Source organism: Salvelinus alpinus, chromosome 35 (genome assembly GCF_045679555.1).
Source record: "Salvelinus alpinus chromosome 35, SLU_Salpinus.1, whole genome shotgun sequence".
Taxonomy (NCBI): domain Eukaryota; kingdom Metazoa; phylum Chordata; class Actinopteri; order Salmoniformes; family Salmonidae; genus Salvelinus; species Salvelinus alpinus.
The window spans coordinates 7,215,213-7,231,335 of record NC_092120.1 but is presented as its reverse complement, the minus strand read 5'-3'; the positions used below and the strand labels follow the sequence as shown (position 1 = coordinate 7,231,335).

The window sequence follows — 16,123 nt, the reverse complement described above, 5'->3', positions numbered from 1 at the left end:
TGTAAAGAAATGCCTAAGAGCAGAACTCAAAGCCGTAGTAAGACTTTTTTTAATTTTATTTTTTACTTCAGGTGCTGAAAGTGGACGGTGCGTATGTAGCTGTGAAGTTTCCAGGGACATCAAGCAGCGTGAGCACACAGCCGAGTCAGACTAGTGCTCCAGCTCCCATCACTGACTCTGACCCCTCCTCACTGCTGCAGGACTGTAGGCTGCTCAGAATAGATGAGTTACAGGTACAACTATTGGACACTCACTTACACTCACAAACTTATAAAACATTATAGTGTAGTTATTACTCCCATACAAATGTGTGTTTTCAGTGATGGTTTAATGTTTGTGCAATTATTTAATCAATCTAAGCCCAATTTTACAATAAAACTATCTGTCATTGTAGTATTACATCTGTTGTATAAATGTTGTTTGTCTAAAAGCTGGTGCCTCTATTTATCAACAGGTGGTGAAAACTGGTGGAACTCCTAAAGTTCCAGATTGCTTCCAGCGTACACCTAAAAAACTCTGCATCCCAGAGAAGGCTGAGATTCTGGCTGTGAATGTTGACTCCAAAGGTAAGACATCTGCATAACAATACAATGTAGTAATTAATGTTGGTGCCGAATGCCGATAATGTACTACTGAGTGTTTAAGTGTGGATATTAATAAATTCTATGTGTATTTCTGACTTGCTGTGTTGTCTGCCCCTTCAGGAGTCCACGCAGTGCTGAAGACTGGTAACTGGGTGAGGTACTGTATCTTTGACCTGGCCACAGGCAAAGCAGAGCAGGAGAATAACTTCCCCACCAGTAACCTGGCCTTCCTGGGGCAGAGTGAACGCAATGTAGCAATCTTCACCGCAGGACAGGTCAGCACCTCTCCGCTACTCAATACCTTTTCAAATTTAGCCATGCTTCATGTATTGCGAAAAGGTTGTGTAGGCAATTGCATATCCAACAATTTCCTCATTTTCGAAGCACATTTTGACAATTTTATTTCCAGGACTCCCCAGTCATCCTTCGGGATGGAAATGGCACAATTTACCCAATGGCCAAAGACTGTATGGGCGGGATTCGAGACCCTGAGTGGCTGGACCTGCCGCCCATCGCCAGCCTGGGCATGGGGGTGCACTCCCTGGCCAACCTCCCCACCAACTCAACCATCAAGAAGAAAGCTGCTATTATCATATTGGCTGTGGAGGTTAGCAAAATGTGATATTATTTATAGCTCAAAGGGGATTATTTAGTTGATGGTCAAATTGTTACTGGGAGGATCATCATTTTTGCAGGTTTCCCTAGATTGAGCTTACTTCTGGACCAAAAAAACATGCTTAATATAAACTCAGCAAAAATAGAAACGTCCTCTCACTGTCAACAGCGTTTATTTTCAGCAAACTTAACATGTGTAAATATTTTTATAAACATAAGATTCAACAACTGAGACATAAACTGAACAAGTTCCACAGACGTAACTAACAGAAATTGAATAATGTGTCCCTGAACAAAGGGGGGGTCAAAATCAAAAGTAACAGTCGGTATCTGGTGTGGCCACCAGCTGCATTAAGTACTGTAGTGCATCTCCTCCTCATGGGCTGCACCAGATTTGCCAGTTCTTGCTGTGAGATGATACCCAACTCTTCCACCAAGGCACCTGCAAGTTTCCAGACATTTCTGGGGGGAATGGCCCTAGCCCTCACCCTCCGATCCAACAGGTCCCAGACGTGCTCAATGGGATTGAGATCCGGGCTCTTCGCTGGCCATGGCAGAACACTGACATTCCTGTCTTGCAGGAAATCACGTACAGAACGATCAGTATGGCAGGTGGCATTGTCATGCTGGAGGGTCATGTCAGGATGAGCCTGCAGGAAGGGTACCACATGAGGGAGGAGGATCTCTTCCTTTGTAATGCACAGCGTTGAGATTGCCTGCAATGACAACAAGCTCAGTCCGATGATGCTGTGACACACCGCCCCAGACCATGACGGACCCTCCACCTCCAAATCAATCCCGCTCCAGAGTACAGGCCTCGGTGTAACGCTCATTCCTTCGTCGATAAACGCAAAACAGAGAAGAGCACTTTTTGCCAGTCCTGTGTGGTTCAGCGACGGTGGGTTTGTCCATAGGTGACGACGTTGCTGGTGATGTCTGGTGAGGACCTGTCTTACAACAGGCCTACAAGCCCGCAGTCCAGCCTCTCTCAGCCTATTGCGGACAGTCTGAGCACTGATGGAGGGATTGTGCGTTCCTTGTGTAACTCGGGCAGTTGTTGTTGCCATCCTGTGCAGGTGTTACACGTGATCTGCCACTGCGAGAATGATCAGCTGTCCGTCCTGTCTCCCTGTAGCGCTGTCTTAGGCATCTCACAGTACGGACATTGCAATTTATTGCCCTGGCCACATCTGCAGTCCTCATGTCTCCTGACAGCATGCCTAAAGCACGTTCACGCAGGGACCCTGGACATTTTTCTTTTAGTGTTTTTCAGTGTCTGTAGAAAGGCCTCTTTTAGTGTCTTAAGTTTTCATAACCGTGACCTTAATTGCCTATCGTCTGTAAGCTGTTAGTGTCTTAGCGACCGTTCCACAGGTGCATGTTCATTAATTGTTTATGGGATCATGAACAAACATGGGAAACAGTGTTTACAATGAACACTTTACAATGAAGATCTGAAGTTATTTGGATTTTTTACGAATTATCTTTGAGAGACAGGGTCCTGAAAAAGGGCCGTTTCTTTTTTTGCTGAGTTTAGGCTCTACATTGGATGTGCTTTTTAGCCAAGGAAAAGTATGTTTTTAACCTAAAACCGTCCCTTATTGTATTCTGTTGATAAATGCTTTTGTATTTTGCATGTTTTTATTCCCGCTGTAAAGTATATTGAGATGCTGTGCTGATGCACTTTAAATAACTTTGTTCAACTTGTGTTTCCAGAAGCAGACGTTGATGCAGCACGTGCTGCGTTGTGACTTTGAGGCCTGTCGTCAGTACCTGGTGAACCTAGAGCAGGCTGTTCTCCTGGAGCAGAGTCCCCACGTTCTCCACTCCTTTCTGGGCCACCGCTGCGACGGCAACCGCAACATCCTCCACGCCTGTGTCTCAGTCTGCTTCCCCGTCAGCAACAAGGAGACCAAGGAGGAGGAAGGTAAACCACAGCTAGAGTGCTGGGTGGTGTATACAGCGAGATGAAACGTTGCAGATGGAAGTCAACAAATGGAGTTAACTGGATTCCCTGTTCTACCTGAAACACAAATCATATCTGTTCTACACAATATATTCCAATCTGACATTTTTGTGAGGTTACACCAGCGTCAAGACTCCTGAAGTTTCCAAAGGCACAGTGTCAGTTTTGAGCCATCCTCTGTGTTATCTTTCCCATCTCCCGTTTGACTTACATTATTTCCTCATCTCCCTGTGTCTGTATATGTGTGGTAACTGTTGGGCTGGTGTTTTCCAGAAGCTGAACGGTCTGAGAGGAATACGTTTGCAGAGAGACTGTCAGCAGTGGAGGCCATCGCCAATGCTATCTCTGTGGTGTCTAGCAACAGCTCTGGGAACAGGACCGGCTCTTCTAGCAGCAGAGGGTAACTAGTTTTTAGGTTGACTATTTTCTTTCAGGCTACATGTTCATGATGAAAAACACTGAAGAACTGGATTATACTAACTGATTGTTCCATAAAGCCCAATAAGTGAAATAAGTTTACTGAGCCTATTTTACTAGCCTTTTTTTCCGTTCTTAGAAAACCTGTCAGGATGCCATTTAGGACACTTGAGACCAAGAACACTATCTCGGTGCCCATTTATGTCTACATGTCAGTCCCATTGTGTCTTTCCACCACTCATGTAACCTGTTAAGTGTGTTCTGTCTGGCGCAGGCTGCGTCTGAGGGAGATGATGAGGCGCTCTCTGAGAGCAGCTGGGCTTGGCCGTCACGAGTCCGGCCCCTCCTCCAGCGACCACCAGGACCCCGTGTCCCCACCCATCGCCCCTCCCAGCTGGGTGCCCGACCCCCCTCCCATGGACCCAGACGGTGACATAGACTTCATCCTGGCCCCTGCAGTGGGATCTCTCACCACAGCCTCAACAGGGACCAGCCAGGGCCCCAGCACATCCACTATACCAGGTCAGATACCTATCTAGATACCTATCTAGATAACTTATTCCTCAACATACAACCACACCTAGCTAGCTACTCCACCAATGTACCAGGTCAAATACCTAGCCTGTGTGGTACTAAATGTCACCGAATTCCCTGTTTAGAATACTACTTATGGCCAGAGCCTGTATATAAGGAATAGGGTTCCATCTGGAACCAACCAATGACTAGCTACTTCCTCACTATACCACCATACATGCTCAGATGTGGAGTTAGTTGGGGTTACCCTATTGTTGTTCTCCAACTCTCCCCAATGTCTCTGACCTGTTCCATCCTCCTGCCACAGGCCCCTCTGAGCCTTCGGTGGTGGAGTCTAAAGACCGCAAGGCCAACGCCCACCTCATCCTCAAACTGATGTGTGACAGCATGGTTCTCAGGCCACACCTCCGCGAGCTGCTCTCTGCCAAGTAAAGACTCATTTGTTTTTACATCTTTCTTTAAAAAACTGAAGGAGCGTTCCATTCTTTTGTATTTTGTTTATGATAGAGGCAGGTGTGATTGGGGGGGAGATTGAGAATTGAGATGGCCAATGGGTCTGGGCAAGCTTTTTAATTTTATAACACAGTAAGCCTTGTTTCATTAAAATACTGAACTATTGCTCTCATTATTATTGATGTTTGTCCCCCCCTCCTTTCTGTTGCTCTTCTAAAGTGTGTGTGTGTGTATTTGACAGGGATGCCCGTGGAATGACCCCGTTCATGCTGGCAGTCAGCGGGAGAGCTTACCCAGCTGCCATTACTGTTCTGGAGGCTGCGCAGAAAATGGCCAAGGGTACATCACTCACTACACTGTTTATTTTGTCTTTGGTTGAGAAAGAGGAGACTTTGGCAGTGCTACTAATGGATATGAATGCTTACATGTTGATGTAAAGACATCATAAGTCATTAATTTATACATGAAGAAGTGATTATACATGTACTGTTTAATAAGGAGAGAACAATTTTTTTAATGGGGATGACAACCTAAACTTAATAACCTAATAAAAATCTATATTTTAATGTTCTGTTGCAAAACCTGTTGTGTAGTCGGAGACCCCGGCATGACTGAGAAGGTGGATGCAGACTCTGTGTTCATGGAGATGATTTGTCCCTCGGGGACCAACCCTGACGACTCTCCTCTCTACGTCCTCTGCTGCAACGACACCTGCAGCTTCACCTGGACAGGAGCTGAACACATCAACCAGGTGAGGGACACACACACACACACACACCAGGTGGGTCACTTGGGAGGACAATGCAACACGCACAACAAATGAGTCAGCCGTTCACACTGGTTTACCTTTTCACAGATGGGAATCTTTGCTGACCATTTACTCTCTCTCCCATCTAGGATATCTTTGAGTGCCGGACCTGCGGCCTGTTGGAGTCTCTCTGCTGCTGCACTGAGTGCGCCAGGGTGTGTCACAAAGGACACGACTGCAAGTATGTACTTCACTCTTCATACTGGTGTTAGTGGATTTCATTACTTACATCCCGGTTTTATACTGTTGTAATGCATCACTGCATCTGATACAGGTGATTTGCACCAGGCCTTTAATGTTAATGTATTTCTCCCCAGACTCAAGAGGACCTCTCCCACTGCGTACTGTGACTGCTGGGAGAAGTGTAAGTGTAAGACGCTGATTGCTGGACAGAAAGCTGCTCGCCTGGACCTGCTGTACAGACTGCTCACCACCACTAACCTGGTCACCAGTCCAAACAGCCGGTAAAAACACACACTGACTGACTGTAGGCTGTATTTTGTGTTCAGTGTTAACATGTATTTCTTTTAAATCCAATGTTGGTTCTCTTCATTCAATCTGTAAGGTGTTTTTTCAGGGGCTTTAGTAATGTGTTTTTCCTCTGGCTGGTCAACAGGGGGGAGCATATCCTTCTGTTCCTGGTGCAGACTGTTGCTAGGCAGAGTGTGGAGCACTGCCAGTACCGACCCCCTCGCATCAGAGAGGACAGGAACCGCAAGGCTGCCAATGCTGAAGGTGGATGGAGGTTTACTACTGTTGTCAGGCCTGGTTTCACTTCAAGCAACACTGCAAATCTAGCATGATGGCTCAATGTTTATTTTCATTCACATCAATTCTAATAGTTTTTTTAATGTTGTCCTCCCTGTGTGTCAGACTCTGACATGCCGGACCATGACCTGGAGCCTCCGCGCTTCGCCCAGCTGGCCCTGGAGAGGGTGCTGCAGGACTGGAATGCTCTCAAGTCCATGATAATGTTCGGATCCCAGGAGAATAAAGACCCGTGAGTTCTCTAGCCCTGCCTGCCTTCACCAGCTCAGTGTCACCTCTCAAACCTCTTTGTCCATTCCTCCAACCTCTTTTATCCCGCCATCCCTCCAACCTCTTTGTCCGTCCCTCCGACCTCTTTGTCCATCCCTCCAACCTCTGTATCCAATTTATACTTCCGTAACAATTTTAGACAGCTGAAGCAAGCACGCACATTTTCTTCCTGAAATGTACCTCATCGGATGAGCAGCTGTTTAACCAGTTACGAGTCCTCTTAATAGTGTCACCTTTATAACTCTGGCTTCCTGGTTGTGTGTTCTAGGTTGAGTGCCAGCAGCCGTATCGCCCATCTCCTTCCAGAGGAGCAGGTGTACCTGAACCAGCAGAGTGGCACCATCCGCCTGGACTGCTTCACACACTGCCTCATCGTCAAGTGTGCCCCTGACATTACAGTAAGTCGGGTCAGTCTACACCTACACCCCCCCCCCCCCCCCCCCTTAAATTACTCAAATCTTCTGGAGGCAGTCAACCACAGTTGTAACACCTAGAGGACGCACACCCATCTTCTGTTGCAAGTACTCTCTCTGGGTCGTGTTCTCAGACACAGATTAAGCCTAGTCCTGGACTAAACCTATTTCATTGGAGAATTTAATTTGGGTCAGAGTAACTTGCCCAGAGGGTACACCACCACCTATCTATGTGGCAAGTGCAACATTATCCCTCTAGGTGTAACTATCAACCTTGAAGGTGGTCCGTGTGTGTTAGTTAACCATCTCTGAATCTTCTGTTGTCTCCTGTAGTTTATTGACACCCTGCTGGGGACCTTGGTGAAGGAGCTGCAGAACAAGTACACTCCTGGCCGGAGAGAGGAGGCCATCGTCGTCACCAGGAGGTTCCTGCGCTCCGTGGCCAGGGTGTTTGTCATCCTCAGCGTCGAGATGGCTTCATCCAAAAAGAAAAAGTATGAGTACCAAATCCAGATTGATCTCCATTTTCCTGTTGTACAGGGCTAATCCTTTAGTTTAGGTGGTTTTAAAGGACTGGACTAGCCCTTTAGTGGATTTAAACAGATTTTATTTGTCTTGTACTGCTCCCCACTCCTAGGTGAATATAAATATAGCAGCACGGACTGATTTGATACTTCCAGTTGTTCACATCTAATCTCCTTTCTCGTTGTTTCTTCCAGTAACTTCATCCCCCAGCCCATTGGGAAGTGCAGGCGTGTGTTCCAGGCCCTGCTGCCCTATGCGGTGGAGGAGCTGTGCAACGTGGCGGAGTCTCTCATCGTGCCTGTAAGGATGGGCATCGCCCGGCCCACCGCTCCCTTCACCCTGGCCAGCACCAGCATCGACGCCGTGCAGGGCAGCGAGGAACTCTTCTCTGTGGAACCCTTGCCACCGAGACCCTCCCCAGACCAGTCTAGCAAGTGAGTGGTTTTACTCTGCATTCGCACAGACAGACATGTAGACTGTGTTCCCCAGCTCTGTTGATTTGGAGGTCTTTGTGACCTTCCTCTGGGAAAATATAATCTAGGGAAACATTTCTGTCATGTATAAATTGGTTTAAAGTGGCTTGGATTTAGACATTGGCATTGTTAACTCAAATGGTCTTGTTTGTCTGTGTGTGTCAGTTCTAGTCAGACTGCATCGTCCTACATCATCAGGAACCCCCAGCCTCGCCGCAGCAGCCAGTCCCAGCCGGTCAGAGGGAGAGACGAGGAGCAGGATGACATTGTGTCTGCTGATGTTGAAGAGGTGAAGAGTCTCTCTAGAAAAGGAACATATCAATGTGGGGGGGGCAAAGATCAAAGTGTTGTTTGCTGTCAGTTTAATTAGAATTTCAGTTTACTTCTGAAATTGATTGAATTGAAATGGAATTGAACCCAACACTTGATGACATTTGCTTTCTCAGTACTGATTCCCAACTGTCTACTTCTGTTGTGGCAGGTGGAGGTTGTCGAGGGCGTTGCCGGAGAGGAGGATCACCATGAAGACCAGGAGGAACAGGGAGAACAGGGAGAGGAGAACGCTGAGGCAGAGGGACAGCATGATGAACATGATGAGGATGGTGAGAACCTAGACTGGACTGACTCCATCTTTTTTTTCCTACCACTAATGTGGTAGAATTTTACAATCTTTCTACAAATTATTGACTGTGATGATGCTGATTGTGGTTGAAGAGGGTTATATCTTTTCCTCTCCAGGAAGTGACATGGAGTTGGATCTGCTGGCTGCCGCAGAGACTGAGAGTGACAGCGAGAGTAACCATAGCAACCAGGACAACGCCAGCGGGCGGAGGAGTGTTGTCACCGCAGCAACTGCTGGCTCCGAAGCAGGTATTATAATTCCCACCATTGTCTTTTGTATTCACATTGTAGTTTAAGTCCTTGTCATTTTAATTAAATTTAAATCTCTGGTTTATTTTCTTCTGTGATGTGGCCACTGGCCAGCCACCCGTCTAAATGACCTCATTTAACGATCCTACCTGAGTTCTAGAGACTGCTAAATGGAAATCGCTTTCTGCCTCACCACCCTCTTTAATATTCAGTTGCTGTTCAGGCTGACTAATTATTTTTCTGTCTCATTATCACCAGTCTTGACTGGCCGTCACACCAGCCAGTAAAAGGGAAGAGGCCCTATTTTTTTTGTATCAAAATTTCCTTTTAGGTCACATTGTTCTTACCACTGTTGACATCATGGCTTAAGACTGCAGACCAACTCGTCTACTACTAGGGTTCATTACTCAATGTATTTCATTTGCAGGATGTAGAATATCCCTGGCCTCCTTTTTACTACAATGCATAATATGTCAGGGCTAGAGTGACATTTTTGAGGTGCACACACAGTTTATCCGAAGGAGTTCAGCCAGTATTGCCCTCCTCCATCTCACATATCACCATGGTTCTCATCAACTAATAATATCTTACTCCCAAGTCTGTCTTGTTGGTGTTTCTCCCTGAATAACAAACTAATCACTATATCTTTAGACCTGCTAGCTGGTGTGGGGTTCCTCTCTTGTGTCCAACTACATTTTGCCTTTGATTCTTTGTTTGTGGTTGTAATTGCTTTTGATATGGCAAAGTCAGGAAAAATGTATAATTATGGTGTCTTTTCCCGTCAGACACTACTAAGATCACTCAAATAAGACCAACAATAGAAATAAAAACATGATGGGCCCATGTTTTCAGAGGGATCGATCTGGATTTAGCCCATCAGATAGGATTAAATGCATAGCTGGAAACAGAATGAATAGAACGGGAGTCCCCATTAAAGCCAATGATTAGTCTGTTCTATTTATTATATTTCTTTGCGTTTATTCCTATGCGATAGGCGAAATAACTTTCTAAAAACTGCACCCTGGTGAAACTGGTACTTTAGCCTAATTTGAACAACAAGAAGCAGCGTTGTTTAAGCTCTGTTGAGCCGCTCAATATAACATGGTAGCTAGCTAGCAGTCTTGTGGTGGTGTGGAACACTAACCTGCACTCCTGCTACCTGGCAAGGTGAGCAGCGCCACACACTCATCTCTCCTCTGTTTCCTCTTCCTCCTCTATTTCCCCATCCCGCTCTCATCCCCCTTCGTCTTCCCATCCCTCTCCACCAAGGTGCCAGCAGTGTCCCTGCCTTCTTTTCAGAGGACGACTCCCAGTCCAACGACTCGAGCGACTCGGACAGCAGCAGCAGCCAGAGCGACGACGTGGACCAGGAGACCTTTCTATTGGACGAGCCCTTGGAGAGGACCACCACCGCCTCCCACGTCAACAGTGCTGCCCAGGCGCCGCGCTCCATGCAGTGGGCTGTACGCAACACCCCCAGCCAGAGAGCCACGGGCAGCGCCCCCTCCAGCTCCTCCACCCCTGCTGGTCAGCACTAATACTACTACACACACAATCTGTGCCGCACACACCAGTACTCTCATATTGACACATCCAAGATGGACTGCATTTAGGACAGTCTTGTATTGATTTTTTAAAATATCTTTTGTCTGTCATTCTATCGCAAGAGCATATTGGACTGAGTCAGTGGGAAGTTTTTTGGTGTTATGTTTTGCTGGGGACTATGTTGGTGAGGTCTGTCTGTGCTGACTCATGTCTCTGTGCCCAGCAGCGAGCTCCACAGGTCTGATCTACATCGACCCGTCCAACCTGCGGCGCAGCAGTGCCATCAGCACCAGCGCGGCCGCTGCGGCTGCAGCTCTGGAGGCCTCCAACTCGTCCAGCTACCTGACGTCAGCCTCCAGCTTAGCCCGGGCCTACAGCATCGTCATCAGACAGATCTCTGACCTGATGAGCCTCATCCCCAAGTACAATCACCTGGTCTACTCCCAGTACCCTGCTGCAGTCAAACTCACCTACCAGGACGCTGTCAACCTGCAGGTGACACAGACCCACACACAGATCACATTGCATTATGTTACCTACCAATGGTCACATGTTAGTGTCAACAAAGTGGTTCTGGAAGTATTTTATAGGATAATTATTCTGTTGTACCTATTGGATAAGAAGCAATAGACACCTTTCTGAATAAAGTGACTCCAACCGTTTTGTGGAATGCAAATTTGATTGACTTTTACACTACACAAGTGTTATTGACGTTCTGACTGAAACAACCTTATCTGTGTGTTAAACCACCAGAACTTTGTTGAGGAGAAGCTGATCCCTACGTGGAACTGGATGGTGTCCATCATGGACTCTACAGAGGCTCAGCTGCGTTACGGCTCGGCCCTGTCCTCAGCAGGCGACCCCGGACACCCATCCCACCCCCTCCACGCCTCGCAGCACTCCGCCCGCAGGGAGCGCATGACCGCCCGCGAGGAAGCCAGCCTCCGCACCTTGGAGGGACGGAGGTCTGGGTAAAATAAGTGTAACCCAAAATAGTAGAATGTGTTATTGGCAATCAGCAGTGTTTCATAGGCCCCCACTAGTTTGCAATTGTTTATGGATTATATTTCAAGTCGCTGATGTGTGTGTGTTCCTTCCTCCCAGGCGTGCGGCCACTCTGCTGACAGTGCGTCAGGGGATGATGTCAGCGCGGGGAGACTTCCTGAACTACGCCCTGTCTCTGATGCGTTCCCATAATGACGAGCACTCTGATGTTCTGCCTGTGCTAGATGTGTGTTCTCTCAAACACGTGGCCTACGTCTTCCAGGCCCTAATCTACTGGATCAAAGCCATGAACCAGCAGACAACTCTGGACACAACACAGATGGACCGCAAGAGGTACTGACTCCCCTGGAATGGATGGACATGTTTACACTGACTCTTTCTCGACTGTTTTCTCCATTCCTCACCTCTGACCTTGGCTTCTTCTGCAATGCTTTTTGAGAAGGAAGTGAGGACGTGAGGAATCAAGGAAAGCCTTATTGAGAAGGAGCCACTGACTCCCCTTAGAATATGACCTGCATTTCAAATGTTCAGTGTGATTTAACTCTATTAGTTTACCCCACAGGAGCCGTGAGATTCTGGAACTGGGACTGGACAATGAAGATTCTGAACATGAAAATGACGAGGACACCAATCAAAGTAAGTTAATCGATTTATGAATGATATGCTTTGATATTTGTGTGTTCTATTTGAAGTGTTCTCATACAGGTGTCTTAACCTATTATTTTTCACCTCAGTTTGATTGATAGCCATTTTAAGAGTGAGTTACTAGTCCATTGATATGCGGAGCACTGTTAGGTTGTTTTCTGGTATTGGAAGGCAGACAAGCCAGAAGAAAGGCAGTTAGGCAGAAACGAGGCAAAAAGAAGAGGGCAGCTCCCAAAGGTACAGTTAAGTTCAGATTAGACAAACAGTTTTGCCCTTTTTGAGTCACTTAAATCTGACAAACGACACTTAAACTGTTTGCTCAATCAGCCAGCTTTAGTCACTGTTAGTGAAAAAGTATTTGCCCCTTTTCTAATTTTCTCTACTTCTGCATATTTTTGATACTGAATGTTATCAGATCTTCAACCAAAACCTAATATTAGATAAAGGGTACCTGAGTGAACAAATAACACAATTACATACTTATTTTATAAACAAGGTTATGCACAACCCAATGCCCCTGTTTGAAAAAGTAATTGCCCCTTACACTCAGTAACTGGTCGTGCCACCTTTAACTGTAATGACTCCAACCAAAAGCTTCTGTAGTTGTTGATCAGTCTCTCACGTCGCTGTGGAGGAATTTTGGCCCACTCTTCCATGCAGAACTGCTTTAACTCGGTGATATTTGTGGGTTTTCAAGCATGAACTGCTTTTTTCAAGTCCTGCCGCAACAACTAAATTGGAATTAGGTCTGGACTTAGACTAGACCAGGTATTCCCATACTGGGGTACGCGTAATGCCGTCAGGGGTACGCCAATTAAAAGGGATTTCAAATTTTCGAACAGTGCATTTTATATTTTCCAATGGGGCTATACATCTGGCTGAGTTTTTTTCTTGCCTGAGTAGCATCGTTTCACTGCTAAAAATTGAATTACACCGTCTAGTGTTCAGCGAAATAACAACACAATGTCAAATACAGGTAGCCTAGTCAAATAATTAACATCCAATCACATTAACTGTTACTCTCTCGCGGGAAACCTTCACTCTTGTGTAGACATTTAGAAATAAAACATGGCAATTAGAAAAATAAGCCACAAGTTTTTTTGGGCCAGAATTAAGACAACTTTCGAGTAGTAAGACATGTATAAAGGCAACAGATACCATTAATAAGAAGGGGCTAGAAGCATTTTATATGGTGAGCTACCGAGTGGCTAGGACAGGCAAGCCCCATACTATTGTGGAGGACTTAATTCTTCCTGCTGCCGTGGATATGGCTGGGACAATGCTGGGGGAAAATGCCAAAGAAACTATACAGACAAAGCCTTCATCAAACACTGTCATGACGCATTGGTGATTTATATGCGTTACAGCTGGATGAGTCAACAGATGTGGTGGTGGCACAGCTCCTGGTATATGTCCATTATGTTTATGGGGGGTCAATTAAGGAAAACCACTGGAAACCAGGACATGAGAGGGTATTTTTAAAGCAAGGCCCCTGAACTCTCGTGTAGTTTCTGCATTATGCAATGATATGGGCAGTGACCATGTAACCCATTTACAACATACAGAATTGCGCTGGTTATCAAGGGGAAAAGTATTGACACGTTTAAAAAAATAATAATAATAATAAATAATTGGCGACAAGCTTAGTTTTATTTACTGACCATTTTCACTTGTCTGACCGCTTGCATGATGAGTTTCTCATACGACTGGCCTATCTGGGTGAGGTTTTTTCTCGCCTGAATGATCTGAATCTAGGATTACAGGGACTGTCCGCAACTATATTTAATGTGCAGAACAAAATTGAGGCTATGATTAAGAAGTTGGAGCTCTTTTCTGTCTACATTAACAAGGACAACACACAGGTCTTTCCATCATTGTATGATTTTTTTGGTGTGCAAAAGAACTCAAGCTTACGGACAATGTCAAATGTGATATAGTGAAGCACTTGAGTGAGCTGGGTGCGCAATTACGCAGATACTTTCCGAAACGGACGACACAAACTGGAATCGTTATCCCTTTCATGCCCTGCCTCCAGTCCACTTACCCGATATCTGAACAAGAGAGCCTCATCGAAATTCCAACGATATTCTGAGAGAATTTAATCAGAAGTCACTGCCAGATTTCTGCAAAGGGCTGCGCTCAGCCTCAGCTGTTTTCCTTTGACAAATCACTCTGTTAAAGACTGATGCCCTTTGCAACCACTTACCTATGTGAGAGTGGATACTCGGCCCTCACTAGCATGAAAACTAAATACAGGCACAGACTGTGTGGGAAATGATTTAAGACTGAGTATCTCCAATACAACCCAACATTAGTTATGTGCATCCTTTCAAGCACATCCTTCTCATTAACCTGTGGTGAGTTATTCACAATTTTTGATGAATAAGGTTTTATATGTAAGATGGTTAAATAAAGAGCTAAATTATTGATTATTATTTGTGCCCTGGTCCTATAAGAGCTCTTTGTCACTTCCCACAAGCCCGGTTGTGACAAACTGACTCATTCTTATGTTTAATGAATGTGTTGTATTGTGTGTGTGTGGCAGGCTTACAATGATGGCAAAACAACATTTGAATGCCCTGATCCTGGTGCTAGAGGGGGTACGCAGCTGGAGGTTGCATGTTTGAAGGGGTACGGGACTATTAAAAAGTTTGGGAACCACTGGACTAGAACATTCCAAAACTTAAAATGTGTTGCTTTTTTGCCACTTTCATGTAGACATGATTGTGTGTTTTGATCATTGTCTTGCAGCGTGACCCAGTTGCGCTTCAGCTCACAGACGGATGGCCTTACATTCTCCTGTAGAATTCTGGTACAGAGCAGAATTTATGGCTCCTTCTATTAAGGCAAGTCGTCCAGGTCCTGAGGCAGCAAAGCAGACCCAAACTAGCTTCTGAAGCTAAGCAGGGTTGGTCCTGATATGTCCCTGGATGGGATTCCAGATGCTGCTGGGAGTGGTGTTTAAGGGCCAGTAGGAGGCACCCTTTCCTCTGGTCTAAAAACATGTAATATCCAAATACCCCAGGGCAGTGATTGGGGACATTGCCCTGTGTAGGGTGCTGTCTTTCGGGATGGGACGTTAAACGGGTGTCCTGACTCTGTGGTCACTAAAGATCCCATGGCACTTATCGTAAGAGTAGGGGTGTCATGTAGCAACAGCACGTCATCAGAACGCGACGTATGTTGTCGAACGCTGAAACCTGAACTAAAGACCTTGGTTTAAAAGCCGACAGTGTTTTTATATATTTTTATTTTGGAGGCTGCGGCTCTGTTGGGCTACATTTTTGTGAGCGCTGCCATCTCTCCCGGGATCCTGCCAGATTCCGTATAGGGGGAGAGACGCGAAGCCTAGCTGGCTCGGCGGACTCAAATGGAGGCCGCTATTGAAAGTTTCCAGCGTTGCAGGAGCTGTGTTTACTTTGCTTTGTTCCCGGGACAATGTGGACCGCACTGACTTTCAATGTAGCAACTGCTTGCTTGCGGAGGACTACAGGAGCGAAGTAGCTACTCTTAGCAAGCAAGTAGCAAACCTACATAAGTTACTGGGGAACCCACGGCCACCTACTTTTTCCTTCCACCCCAGTAGCTGGACGCCACTCTGGTCTGGTGGAAGTTTCGCCGCTGTGTCGGCTCTCCACAGCTGACTGGCTGGTGTTAGGCAGGGTTCCATCCCCGAAGGGGTCTCCCCCTTCCCTGGAGAACAGAGCTGATCTCAACCCAACCAACCAGCCATGGAGGTACGTCACTCGGCGTGGAAGTCGAAGAAGGTGTCCTCTGGCAACGAGGGTCTCCATGGAGATGTTGAACCCGGAACTGACACGGACCAAAAACAGCTTTGTCCCCCTGGATCCAGAGGTTCCGGAGCCTTGGCCCTTGGTGGCTTCTCAATCAAGATCGAATCCGGAGGTACCTGCGTCTTCGTCCTCGGTTCCGTCTCCCTCTCCGGTGGCTTCTACCTCGGGTTCAGATCCTCGGAGCTCCCAGCCTCACCAGACCGTGAGGCTGCCGTAGAGACCCGGGCCATTCAACATCACCAGCTGTCATCATAGGCAGCTCTATGGTGAGAAACATCTCGGTCCCCAAGGCAAAAACCCTGTGCTACCCAGGAGCACGAGTACAGGACATAAGGCTGCTTCCTTCTGTTCTACCACAGATGCCCGGAGCTGACACTGTCGTAGGCCATGTGGGGTCAAACGACATCAGGAGGGCTAGCTCTGAACATTTAAAAATGG

General features: G+C 46.5%; 1 protein-coding gene across 24 annotated transcripts in view; it reads left to right on the top strand.

Annotated features, from left to right (window-relative positions):
- The window catches only part of LOC139564316 (E3 ubiquitin-protein ligase UBR5-like), a 46,560-nt gene that overhangs the window by 13,115 nt on the left and 17,322 nt on the right, over positions 1-16,123 (top strand). For 11 of the 24 annotated variants that reach the window (XM_071383760.1, XM_071383748.1, XM_071383750.1 and 8 more), the window contains 25 exons: positions 72-233; positions 455-566; positions 705-859; positions 994-1,191; positions 2,916-3,126; positions 3,439-3,565; positions 3,857-4,104; positions 4,424-4,544; positions 4,811-4,908; positions 5,163-5,320; positions 5,467-5,558; positions 5,695-5,841; positions 5,994-6,112; positions 6,251-6,377; positions 6,684-6,822; positions 7,162-7,322; positions 7,548-7,787; positions 7,992-8,115; positions 8,308-8,428; positions 8,565-8,696; positions 9,966-10,223; positions 10,465-10,736; positions 10,995-11,212; positions 11,346-11,579; positions 11,797-11,882. In XM_071383760.1, coding sequence (XP_071239861.1) covers positions 72-233; positions 455-566; positions 705-859; positions 994-1,191; positions 2,916-3,126; positions 3,439-3,565; positions 3,857-4,104; positions 4,424-4,544; positions 4,811-4,908; positions 5,163-5,320; positions 5,467-5,558; positions 5,695-5,841; positions 5,994-6,112; positions 6,251-6,377; positions 6,684-6,822; positions 7,162-7,322; positions 7,548-7,787; positions 7,992-8,115; positions 8,308-8,428; positions 8,565-8,696; positions 9,966-10,223; positions 10,465-10,736; positions 10,995-11,212; positions 11,346-11,579; positions 11,797-11,882 — 4,060 coding nt within the window. The remainder of the gene's footprint in view (positions 1-71; positions 234-454; positions 567-704; positions 860-993; positions 1,192-2,915; positions 3,127-3,438; positions 3,566-3,856; positions 4,105-4,423; positions 4,545-4,810; positions 4,909-5,162; positions 5,321-5,466; positions 5,559-5,694; positions 5,842-5,993; positions 6,113-6,250; positions 6,378-6,683; positions 6,823-7,161; positions 7,323-7,547; positions 7,788-7,991; positions 8,116-8,307; positions 8,429-8,564; positions 8,697-9,965; positions 10,224-10,464; positions 10,737-10,994; positions 11,213-11,345; positions 11,580-11,796; positions 11,883-16,123) is intronic. The other 13 variants (XM_071383758.1, XM_071383751.1, XM_071383763.1 and 10 more) reach the window with 7 other exon arrangements.